The sequence below is a fragment of the Odocoileus virginianus genome, chromosome 13 (genome assembly GCF_023699985.2).
Source record: "Odocoileus virginianus isolate 20LAN1187 ecotype Illinois chromosome 13, Ovbor_1.2, whole genome shotgun sequence".
Classification (NCBI taxonomy): Eukaryota; Metazoa; Chordata; class Mammalia; order Artiodactyla; family Cervidae; genus Odocoileus; species Odocoileus virginianus.
This window is the reverse complement of record NC_069686.1, coordinates 65,856,538-65,868,035: the sequence shown is the minus strand read 5'-3', so window position 1 is coordinate 65,868,035 and position 11,498 is coordinate 65,856,538. Positions and strand designations below refer to the sequence as shown.

Sequence of the window (11,498 nt, the reverse complement as noted above, 5' to 3'; positions counted from 1 at the left end):
TCCAAGTATTTGTGACAGCAAAAACTATGCAGTTCTTTTAGCAAATTAATTTTCTCATGCTGGATATTTTTGTCAGCCTAATGAGAAAACAACATCTCTCTTATAGTTTTAGTGTGACAATAAGAAAGAAAGTTTCGCATAAAGTAGTCAATGTGGGCTTCCCTGGTGGTCCAGAGGTTAAGACTCTGAACTTGCACTTCAGAGGGTGCAGTTGGATCCCCGGTCAGGACAGCTACACATGCGCTGGGGTTCGGCCAAGGGGAGAGGAAAAAGAAAAAAAACAAGTCAACCATTAAGACTCCCTCATCAATAAATTAATAAATAGTTTCTTTAATAAAAAATAAACGACTTGACCTACAAAGGGTCTACAAGCATTGGTAAGGTAATTATTTTACTTTCGCACTATTATTGCATGAGCATATTTGCTCAGGCCGACCCTCCTCCTGAAGCCCACAGCTCTTAAACTCGAGCTTTGCGCACAACAAAGGGCCCTGGGGTCCAAGGACAGCTGTCACAGTTTCCAAAGCAAAGCGTCAGGGAGCGAGGACCTCCGTGTCGGCCTTCTGCCGGGAGCGTCTTCATGTGCTCGGGAGTGGTAGCATTTCTCCTTTCAGCGACAGAGATGCTCTAAGGCAGCTTTTAATTCCCCGAGACCTGTTTGAACAGTTGGGGCTCTCAGAGTAGTCAATTGAACTGGATTTGCCTTTTCAAACAGCAGTCATTAGTGCTCCTGTCTCCTTCCCGTGGATGGATTTCATCTTCTAGGCTCAGCTTTCAGCAGCCCCCAGGTGTTGTCAGAACTCCTTCCTCTACAGTTGGCGTGCCTTCAAAGTGCTTTTAGCCAGGCTCAGATGTGCAGATTCTGAGAGATCATTTACCTGATCAAATCTGAGGCCACTGGGAATTTAAAGGTGCCATGAAAAATAAAATAGATTCATATATAATTTAAGCATTTGCTATTAAAAATACCATGAGGGTCTCCCATACACACTTATTATATGTCTGTTTGGACTGAGAATCATTTTTCCTCTTTTATTCTACAGACTTGAATCAGCTGCAGATATGAAGGCACAAACAGGAGGTTAAGATTAACGGAGTCCTTCTCTACTTCTTGTCCCCTCTAATTACGTGACGTGAGGAGAAAGCAGAATCCAAAAAAGATATTTGGAAAACTGATATATATTTTTAGTACAAGCATATTGCTTTAAAATCTATTGAGTAATGAGGCTCTGGACCTCAAAAATGAGAAAGGGCTTATTTATTTTCTGTCTCTCAGCTAATTAGAAGTGCTGGTATTTGAAGGCATGATTGTCTGGCCAAATTCTCTAATCAGTTACTCTGATAGCAAAAAGTATTGTCAAAATTTAAGATACCTGACTCATTTTAGTATTTAGAATTGTGGACTCTCTTTTGGGCAGGTTGGGCCTCTCCAAAACATTGATGGTGAAGCTACAACTAGAATTCAAGACCTCTTGCTGGTCTTGTCTTGTCTACTTACAAATGACGTCTGGGCCCTCTTAAGAAGCAAAGCAGCACTGCTTTATCTGTGCCGCCTTTTATTAAATTCTAGGTGACACATTTTATTTTTTTCTACACATTATGAGGTGGTAGGGTGATAATGATAGGGAACTTTTATGGAGGGCTCTGAAGACAATGGACCTGGCTACTTGGTTTGCACATATTGTTTCATTTACTCCTAAAGATCTTCCAGGCTTTTTTGTTTTATTTTCCAATTTAAATATGAAAAAAAAAGTAAGGATCATGGTGGTTCATTTAAGACACAGAACTAGAGAGTGGGTATTATGCGATCTGAGCCCCAGCGCACCTGGTGCAGGGCTTCCCAGGTGGCACTAGTGGGAAAGAGCCCGCCTGCCAATACGGGAGACAGAAGAGACGTGGGTTCGATTCCTGGGTTGGGAAGATCCCCTGGAGGATGGCATGGCAACCCACTCCAGTATTCTTGGCTGGAGAATCTCATGGACAGAGAAGCCTGGCCAACTGTAGTCCATAGGGTCACAAAACATCAGACATGACTGAAGCTACTTAGCACGCACACACGCATGTGCCTCGTCCAAGGCCATGCATGTGCAGACTATCGGGCTCCTTCAAGCTTGGTCCCTGCCCGCCCCCGCGTTCTCCATGGTGTCAGATGACTCCAAGCAGAATTTCCTTCCCACTTCTTTTCAAGTGGCTCTAAAAAGGTCTTGGATGCCTTTTCTTGCTAAATATATTTATTCTCATCACACTTAGTTTGTGAATAGAGTTGGAGGACTGTCCATTTCTCCTTGATTAAGCATTTTGTTTTCTGGAGCCCAGCTTACTCACCTGGTTTTCTTCCACCCTCCCTGTCTGGCCCTTGGTCCTTGACACATCACTGTTCCACTGTCTAAAATTTTCTAGTTATACCCACATTCTAGAAGATCTCAATGGGTCTCTCTCTCTCTCTCTCACACACACACACACACACACACACACATATGTCTATACCTACACATATATATGCTTCGCTGGTGGCTTGGTGGTAAAGAATCTTCCTGCCAATGCAGGAGACAAGGGATTGATTCCCGGGTGGGGCAGATTCCCCAGAGTAGGAAATGATAACCTTTTCCAGATTCTTGCCTGGGAAATCCCAAGGTCAGAGAAGCCTGGTGGGCTACAGTCCATGGGGTCGCAAAAGAATCAGACACAACTTAGCCACTAAACAACAGTACATACACATATGTACACGTATATCTTCCACGTGTCTCTCTGGACCAGACCTCCTCCTGAACTGCGGATGTATATACCCAGATACCTGCTCTGAATCCACACCTATTACCTAGCTGGAATCTCAAACTTCACACAATCCCATGCTGGATTTGTTATTCACTTTTCTACTTCACAGCCCAAAGTCCTCTAAAACATAACTATTTGCTCCCACCCATTCAGTCACGTAAGCCCAAAGTCTCACCTTTCCAGATGCTTTGCTTCCTTCATGCGTTCTCTTTAATCTCTCAGCAAGCCCTAATGGTTCTCCCTGGATGCAGCTTTCTTACAACATCCACCATGAGAGCCCTGGTCCCAGACACCAGACCCTCCTGCAGGCTTCTGAGATGCATCCCAACTATTCTCTGCCTTTTCGTTTCCAAGGTCCACTCTCCACTGTGCAGTTAGGTGAGTTTTTAAAAGTTACATGTGAGTCTGCTTCACTGACAAGTTCATTTGTGCCATATTTTGGATTCCATATATAAGGGGTAACATGCAGGGTCCTACTGAAGAGCACATGGAGCTATATTCAATATCTTGTGATAAAGCATCATGAAAAAGAATATAAAAAAGAATGTGTGCATTATGCATAACTGGACTGCTTTGCTGTAAAGCAGAAGTGAACAGAGCATTATAAATCAACTCTACTTCAATAAAATAAACCAATTTAAAAAGAAAATTCAATCTGACGGTGTCATGGTTCTGTCCTGCTGAAAAACCATGTCAGTTTTCAATTTCTGTTTGTTGACTCCATACATAGAAATCTCAATAAACACTCAATGAAGTGAATTTCATTTCATGACAATGCATACTTAGTATCTCAGCCATATGGAATTAAGCCTGTCTCTGATAAAAAGGGACAGCCAAGGAGAGGAACAAGGGCTGGCTTCTGTGAGTGAGTGGGTGCTGAGGAAGGTTTAGGAAAGCACGCATCCCAGATTTCATCTGCATCCCTGAAACCAGAGTGACTCCTGAGCCTTGAACTTGACTTTTGGTGAAGTCGGTGAGCTTGGTCTTGTACACATCTGAACCAGGATAAACCACTGAGAGCTCAGAGAGCCCACAGCAGCACTTTTCGGCCTGGTGAAATCAATAAACCCAGGGAGTGTGAGGTTCATGTTTCTGCAGCAACCCCACAGGTCATGTTGTCTAGGAGTTAATGGTCTAAGGAATGAGAATGGGCATTAAGAGATTAATTGTTTGACTCTTCACTAACCCAGGAAAACACAGCGAGCCACATTTGTCTTCCACACAAAATCATACAAAATTCTCTCTTTATTAAATATACATTATTTACAGTGTAAGTCTTTCTTTTGTACAACAGGAACCATAGAAAACAAAGAAATCTAAGGCTAACTTTTATTTTTTTTCCCCATACAGTGTATTAAGACTTGTTACATGGTCTTCAAAACTGACTTGGAATGAGGCAACATCACTTGGGATTCTGTTTCAGGAACAAATATGAGAAGGTCAAAAGGAAAAGCTAGACTCCAGAAGATCTACTAAGAGAGGTGACCTGTTTTGTGCTTTTGCCATAATAAGTATCTGACATATATATTTTTGGAGAAGAGGTTATTTTGTATTTTATCATTTCCTTGTTAAAACTAATTTCCCTGCTCTTTCCCATTCTTCAAGAAGGAGGACCACTCTATGCCAGAATGAAATTGATTTTCCATCTGAAGTGGACATTGTAACATTGCATAACAAGGATCAGCAAACTATAGCCTATGAACCAAATCTGATATGTTGCCTATTCTTGAAAGAAAGTTTCACTGGAGCATAGCCATGACTCCTTGTCCACGTTTGCCCACTTCCCACTGCAGCAGGGAGGATGAGCCGCCGCAGTGGAGACTGGCTGTCCTGTAAAGGCTAAAGTACCGACTATCTGGTCTTATGCAGTAAAAGTTTGCTTGTTCCTTAGCTAGCATATCCTGGAGACTTATCTGTGGTTCCCCCTCAGCCTGCATTCCAATTCCCAGTGACACGTCTGCACCTTCTGTGCCTCCTCCAGTAGACTGAGGGGAGAGACAGCCCAAAGCGGCACAGCCTATCAGGAGACCTGTCAACCACCAGATTCAGAAGGAAAGCATTCTTGGTGTGGGACCTCACTAAACACAAAGTCCCTCTTGCCATATAAGTACACTGCTGTAAGCAAGGTTTGGTATTTTTGCATTAGGATTTAAGGCAGGGCAAGGTTACACGGGTTGGCACTGCCATTCAAAGAGAAGAGACTATAATGCCCGTGAAGGCTGGGGGATGGTGTTGGCCAGAATTAGGACGTCCGACTAGGCAGAAGCTCATTAATACTATTCCTTAAGGTTTGTTGAAAATTCTATCTATGGGGAGGCCTTCCAAAGAGTCTGCAGGGCAATACAACAATCTGTTTCATCTGGTTTTCATGTCCCCTGAGGCTACTTCCAGCATTGGACGCATGGAAGAATATGATGTTGAGGCAAATCAACACTAGGATCTAATCACTAAAACAATTAGCTTCACCTTTGATTCTGACCTAAGACAGCCCTCTTAACTTGTCCTGCTGTTTTTGCAAAAGTTCCCCTGTGTAGCTGGGGATGATTGAAGAAAGTAGTGTTCCCAGATAGTGTTGGGTGATAGATCCCTGAAAGTATTCACTGTCAGGGATGGGGAGAAGCACATCTCATCATCATTCTGGCATGTCCATGCATGGCTGGACCAATAAGGGGCGAGGACGATCCCTAGGCTTATTTCAGGACCTCAGGGCTTCTACCCATGGGGAATGCTGATTCAGGGCAGTGGACCTAAGGTGCTTCCTCATAGTTCCTCTAAGTGTTCAATCTGGGCAGATTAGATGATTGTGGTGATAGCTCTAAAGCATCCTAGAAAAATCCCGATGAAATACAAATTTAGAAAAAAAATGTGGTTGATATCCTGGGAAGAGACAGAAATATTGTGCCAAATTAAGTAAAATTCCTCGTGCAAACCCTAGGATATTGCCTCTTTCCCTAATGGGTAAAGTGAAGATCCAAATGCACTAAAGAGAGCCCCGAGTTAAGAGCCAGGAAAGTGGGAGGAGCTGCCTCCGGTGAGTCTCTCTGGAAGCAGCAGCCCTTCCATGGGAAGCCATCAGTCGTCACCAAGTTGACGCCAAGAGTTCTCTCTCTCTCCTCATCCTGTTCCCGCCAGGTGTGGTCAAAATACCCAAACCAACTTTTGCTTTCATCTTTGCTCATGTCGGCTCTACTGCTTTGTAGACTATAAACATCACAAAAGACAGACAACTCACTTACAAAGTACAGTAGTTCACTAAAAAAAATGTGCTTTTCTGTTCTCCCTCAGAGTACCTTAGTGCAAAGCAAGACAAAAGTTACTCAAAAGCAGAAAAAAGAGCTAAATATGAAAACCTCCTCTGAAAGTTTCAAATAACTGTCGACTCAAAAGAAAATGTGTTTCTTCCTATCAGAGATGTATGGAGGATGTCATAGAGGAAGCCTGAATAACAGTCCTATTTTGACAAAGAGATTGTGTAGGTGTGTGTTTGTGATTTTTTTCCCTTTAAGAGGTTCAAATATTTGGAATTTGTGAAGCAGAGATGAAAACGAAGGACAAGCAAAATCTGCAAACTAGATGACTTAACAAGAGTGTGGGTGAGGCAATGGAGGGAGGGTGAGAAACACTCAAGAACAGAGTAGAAATAATTCAATCACACTTTGTGGGTTTTTTTTTTTTTTAAGAAAACACTTTCAAACTGCATGAGAGACATGAAATAGCACTCAGTTGTCTTCCAAGTATTCTGAAAATTTTGAGTTTGATGACACCTTCTTCCTTTAATCATCTCTGCATTGTAAGGAACAAGGAAGCTTCTTTATTGATTTGGTCTACTTGGGACTTCTAGGACAAAGGAGGATTAAGTATGCCTCAGCCTTCAGGTTAAGGAAGAATGAGTATCAGAGCTATACACTGTGTATCAGACTGCCTTTGGCAGGCTCAGGCTACAGTATGATTTTGATGGATTGTAGCCGTGTAGGAATTCAAAAGATGCCAGTTGTTGGTGGACAAGCTGTCAAGACTTTTTATAAGAAAGAACTCAAGGGCCTGATTCCTGTCTCTCTCAGTGTCTTGGAGTCTCCCAGTGTAGCTCCTGTAACTGAATGAACTTCTTGCAGAACGAGAAACGTGTGATTTTTTTGCAGAATTGGAAAAATCTCCCCAGAGCACAGATGTGAGACCTCATTTAGATGGATGACACCTTTGAGTCAATGGGTTACTCAAAGCAGTACTTCATCCAGTTCTCCGAGACCTTCCTGAATTGAGTCAATATGGTTCATTAGGATGCAATAGGGTTTTAGGAGAAGCTAGAATATGACAAAAATGCCTTAAGGAACACCTGGAAGAACAAGGGCATGCAATAGGTCATGAATAAATTGTATAAAAGAACTGGGAAATGAAAAGGGGAAAAATGGAGATTGTTGTTTCCGACCTCAGATAGGGTTCCTGTGTGATCACTGAGGTCTGACCCTTAGAAGGAGGACTTTCAGAACCCCCTACCCAGAGTTAAAACAAGAATGGAGAGAATACAGCTTCCCCAGAAGTACTCTTGAGATGGAGACCATTTATTCTTGTCCCTACAGAGTCAATCCATCTCCCTCCAGAAAAATATACCTGCAGAGATTGATACTTGCTTTAAGAAAGGAAAACAAAGCAGCTTATTGAAGGCAGAAGTAATAAACAAGAAGAAATATATATATAAATATTTTCCAGAAAGTATTTGTTTCTTTCAGTCTCCAGCAAGTCTACGACAACAATACATGCCTCCCCTGCCAGACGCTGGGCTTTCCAAGGGCAAGAACAAGGTGCAATGTATGTTAATATACTCAGTATCTAACACAGCCCTTAGAGTATTGGGTAATAATTACTCCATGAATGAATGAAGTACAGACCAGCTTCCTTCTTTTGTTCTGATCCTGCTCCTGCAACCCTGTGGTGGGCAACAGTCTAACAAAAGATGGAAATCAGGTTAGTACCATCTCTATTATTACTCAAGGGCATAAAAACTGTTTTGAAAAAATCAGCCCTAGGTTCCTTAAAATAAATATTACATTTGCAGTTCAGAGTAGAGAATAAGTGAAGCTTTTCTTAAAAATATATCTAGAGAAGTGACAAATGTCTAACTCTCTAGACAAATTCTCCTATAAACCATAGCATTCAAACCTATACACACAAGGAATGATGCAGCATTAGATATATGTTTACAGTAAGCAAACACACTGCTGCTTACATAAATAGATTTGTTTGGTGGGAATGATATCAATGAAATAGCCCCTTAAAATGTGAAATTTCACAGGTGTTTTTGGTTTTCCTACAAAGCACATTCTATAAAATACTTTGGTAAACAGCAATTACCAAAGAAAGTTAAAGTGTAGGATTATGGTGATCCAGCAGGCCAACATGTGCAGTCAGGAAACAAGCTTAACTGTGGTTAAGGGGGCATCAGAATGCTTTCAAAGACTTCTGCTTTAGATTATAGTTGGTCAAGGATTGAAACACACAAATCAACAGGTGCACAAAACTCCACGGATTTTGGTACCAGTGAGCAAAGATAGGCAGAGTTCACACTTCTTTGTCACTGAAAAGTGTGTTTTCCTTTGGAGGGAGCAGCATGCTTGCTTTTCATACACATCTAGTGCAAGTTAGTGTTCTCTGGGGTTATGAAATATTCCAACCCTGTAAAAATAAGTTTTATTTAGCCCTGAGACTCTGCTTATAAGAGTGACGTGCTGATTGCACTGTCTTGGCATTCGTCATTAAGTCTGTGATACATAGTATGTATGGATAGATAGTCTACAGATATGGGGAGGTTTGCTGGTAGATTCTGTAGTGGAGATGTGGCAAGGATGGAGTTTCCCAAAGTCTTCACCCTACAGAGCTACCCGCGAGCATAAGTAGATGAGAGAAACGAATATTCCAAGTCGGCCTCTGTTAGTCCTCCATTTCTTATATCTGTACTATGTCAGCAATATATAGTCCCTACTTCTCAGAGACTTGAATAATGAGCAGTTCCAGTTTTATTACTCAACCTTCTTTTTCCTTCCATTTCATTATTGGAGATGCTTCAGGCTAAACCCACTGCACTGCATGGTGACTTTTATTTCAGGGGACAAAGGATGATGTCGCCAAGCAAAAGGCTGATTTATAAAGCCCTTTTATGGAAATAGAAAATTCAAAAGTGAACATTGGAAATAGGAAAGAACAGGGCAGGAGGAAACAATATTTTAAGATCTTTCCTCTTATGAATGGATATTCATCTTATTAAAGTTAGAAGGGGAAAAAAAATGCCCTTGTTAGAATTACTTTAAAATAAATTTGCTAGCAAAAGGATATAATGGAAATGATTAAGTAAGAATCCACATAAAATTTTAAAAAGAGAGTGTGTCTTTAGAACACCTTCTATTTAAGAAATATGATTGCAAAAGAAATCCTTTCCCCATGTTCTCTGACACTGAAAGCTTAAAATAGACCTGAAATGGGGTGAAGCTGAGGAGTCCCTCATTGTGAGCCTCATCATGCAGGAAAGTGTTAAAACAGTCAGAGGTGACAGACACGAAGAGAAAAAGACGGGATTCAGATTGAGTCTGCCTTGTAAAGAGAATCAGCAAGTACTTTCCACATCTGTGGCTCATTCTGTTTGCATTTCCAGCATACTAGAACATTTGCATCATTTCCCCCTCATCTTTTTCCTGAAGATGGCTCAGAGGCAAAGAGTGAAGAATGTTCCTATAGAAAAACCACCAGAATTCTTACCACCACTGGGGGATGAGCCCAAGATAGCTTCTTGAAGGAGTGATGATGGTCCTTGGCTGTTTTGGTACCAAAATGATGCATACCCTGAAACATATCTCTGCCTCACCTGGGAGTTTATGTCTATGGAAAAAAGCATGTGGGGACCTTTATATACAAAGGATGCAGCAGTCTTGAAAATACGATGCCCTGCAGAACCCAACCGCTCCTCTGAAACTATGGAAAGCAGTGGTTGCTTCCTGGAGCTAGTCAGAATGCCTCACACACCAGTTCATTCTAAACCCCCTAGAAAAGATGGCTCGGTGGCAGACGTGGGTTATCACGTCTATTCTAAAATGTGAAACTTGTGTCTATTTTTTCACCAGATCTTTAGTGAGAGGATGGAAGGAAAGAATTCTGTTTGGCATTTCTTTGCTTTCATGCAGTTTTTGTTTGTTGTTTGTTTGTTTTGCTTTTTGTTTTTATTTTTATTTAAAGCTGAGTTAAGATGGTTTTAGCTCTTTCATGGAACCAAATACTATTTTAGACTTTGACTTGCTTTTTGATGCAACAACTGATATATATATATATATATATATATATATATATATATGTATAATAATCTCAGGAATGACATAGCTAATATTTCTTACAAAATTAGAAGAGGCATTTTTGAAGTTATAGAACATCTACTTCCTAGCAGCTGTCTTTTTACCTCTTAGTTTCAAGCGACTATTTTCCATGCTTCCCCTAGGTTTATGCTATTGTGTGCTGTTCTAAAGTGTCAGCTCCAGGAGACAGTGGTAAGAAAGGAACACAGTAATAACTTATGACTATCAGGAGTCCTATTTTTGAAAATACTCAGGGGATAAGAGAGTGAACAATGATGATGCGTTAGGGCAATGGGCTTCCTACAGTAAGGAAAATTAACACACGACAAACCTCTCTTTTTCCTTTGAAAGTGCCACTGACACAAGCCAGGCCCTAGCGTCTTCCTTTTCGGTACCCTGAGTGTTCTGGTCAGAGTGGCCTTGGAATGGAGGAGGGTGTCGAGGATGATGGTTACATGCCGAAGTCACAGATCTCAGGTTCAAGGTAAGCCTGCAAGGCTGAACTGCTGCAGAACTGAAGGCTGCATCTTAGAAAGCAGAAATACAGAACCGAACATGGACATGCGCACACCCATGTGTCTCTTCCTTGTCTAAAGTAGTCAAGTCAGTCTCTTGAGTGATCATTTTCACCGTGATAAGTTTGTTAAAGAGGAAGGCAGTGGCCATAGCTGCCTAGTATTCTGGGCTGGTTTGAGGGGATAGATGCTGTGGTGAATGCAGGTATGTCCCCAAAATAAAAGGGAAACAGAGAAAGAGAATGACCAAAATTAAAGGATAGAAGAAAGTGGATAAGGAGGAACCAAAAATGAGCAAAGAAAGAACATGAGATGACCCTGCAGTCTTTCAGATGAAATATTCCCGCTTACACTCGCTCACTGTGTTTTGCAAATCAATGTCATTTCTAAAGGAACTGTCCAAATTTTCTGGATATTCCTTCTCCTTCGTCTGGTTGGTGCGATGTGACTGCTTATGCTGATAAAGGAAGCGGCTCATGATGCCAACGATCGAGAAGATGATGAATATCACCACTGCTATTACTCCTGTTGAGAGAGAGGGACAAGAGAGAAGGCAGTTATCACAGATCATCTGATCAGGAGAAAGAACTGAAAGAAGGCGACAAGGGCACTCAGGACAAAGGACCAAACAAACACAAAAGCAAGCAACAAACTCTGCCACGTGTCCAGAAACAAACACAGGTTGTAATGTTTTCAGGCTTCAATTACCAAAAAAACCCCTCTTTCAGACTGGTGATGGAGCAAGCCAGTTTATATCAGAGAAGCTTATATTTAACAGACTAAGAATGTCATCAAATAAACATAGAATCAGACTAGCAAATGATCTCTTGATAAATTCTTTTAAGACTTGCCTTCAAGAATATGCCTGAATCAC

General features: G+C 41.4%; 1 protein-coding gene across 2 annotated transcripts in view; it reads right to left on the bottom strand.

Annotated features, from left to right (window-relative positions):
• Positions 1-4,002: 4,002 nt before the first annotated feature.
• Positions 4,003-11,498, bottom strand: part of CNTNAP5 (contactin associated protein family member 5) — a 1,008,111-nt gene continuing 1,000,615 nt past the window's right edge. For both annotated transcript variants that reach the window (XM_070476362.1, XM_070476363.1), the window contains one exon: positions 4,003-11,149. In XM_070476362.1, coding sequence (XP_070332463.1) covers positions 10,953-11,149 — 197 coding nt within the window. In that variant the 3' untranslated portion in view covers positions 4,003-10,952. The remainder of the gene's footprint in view (positions 11,150-11,498) is intronic.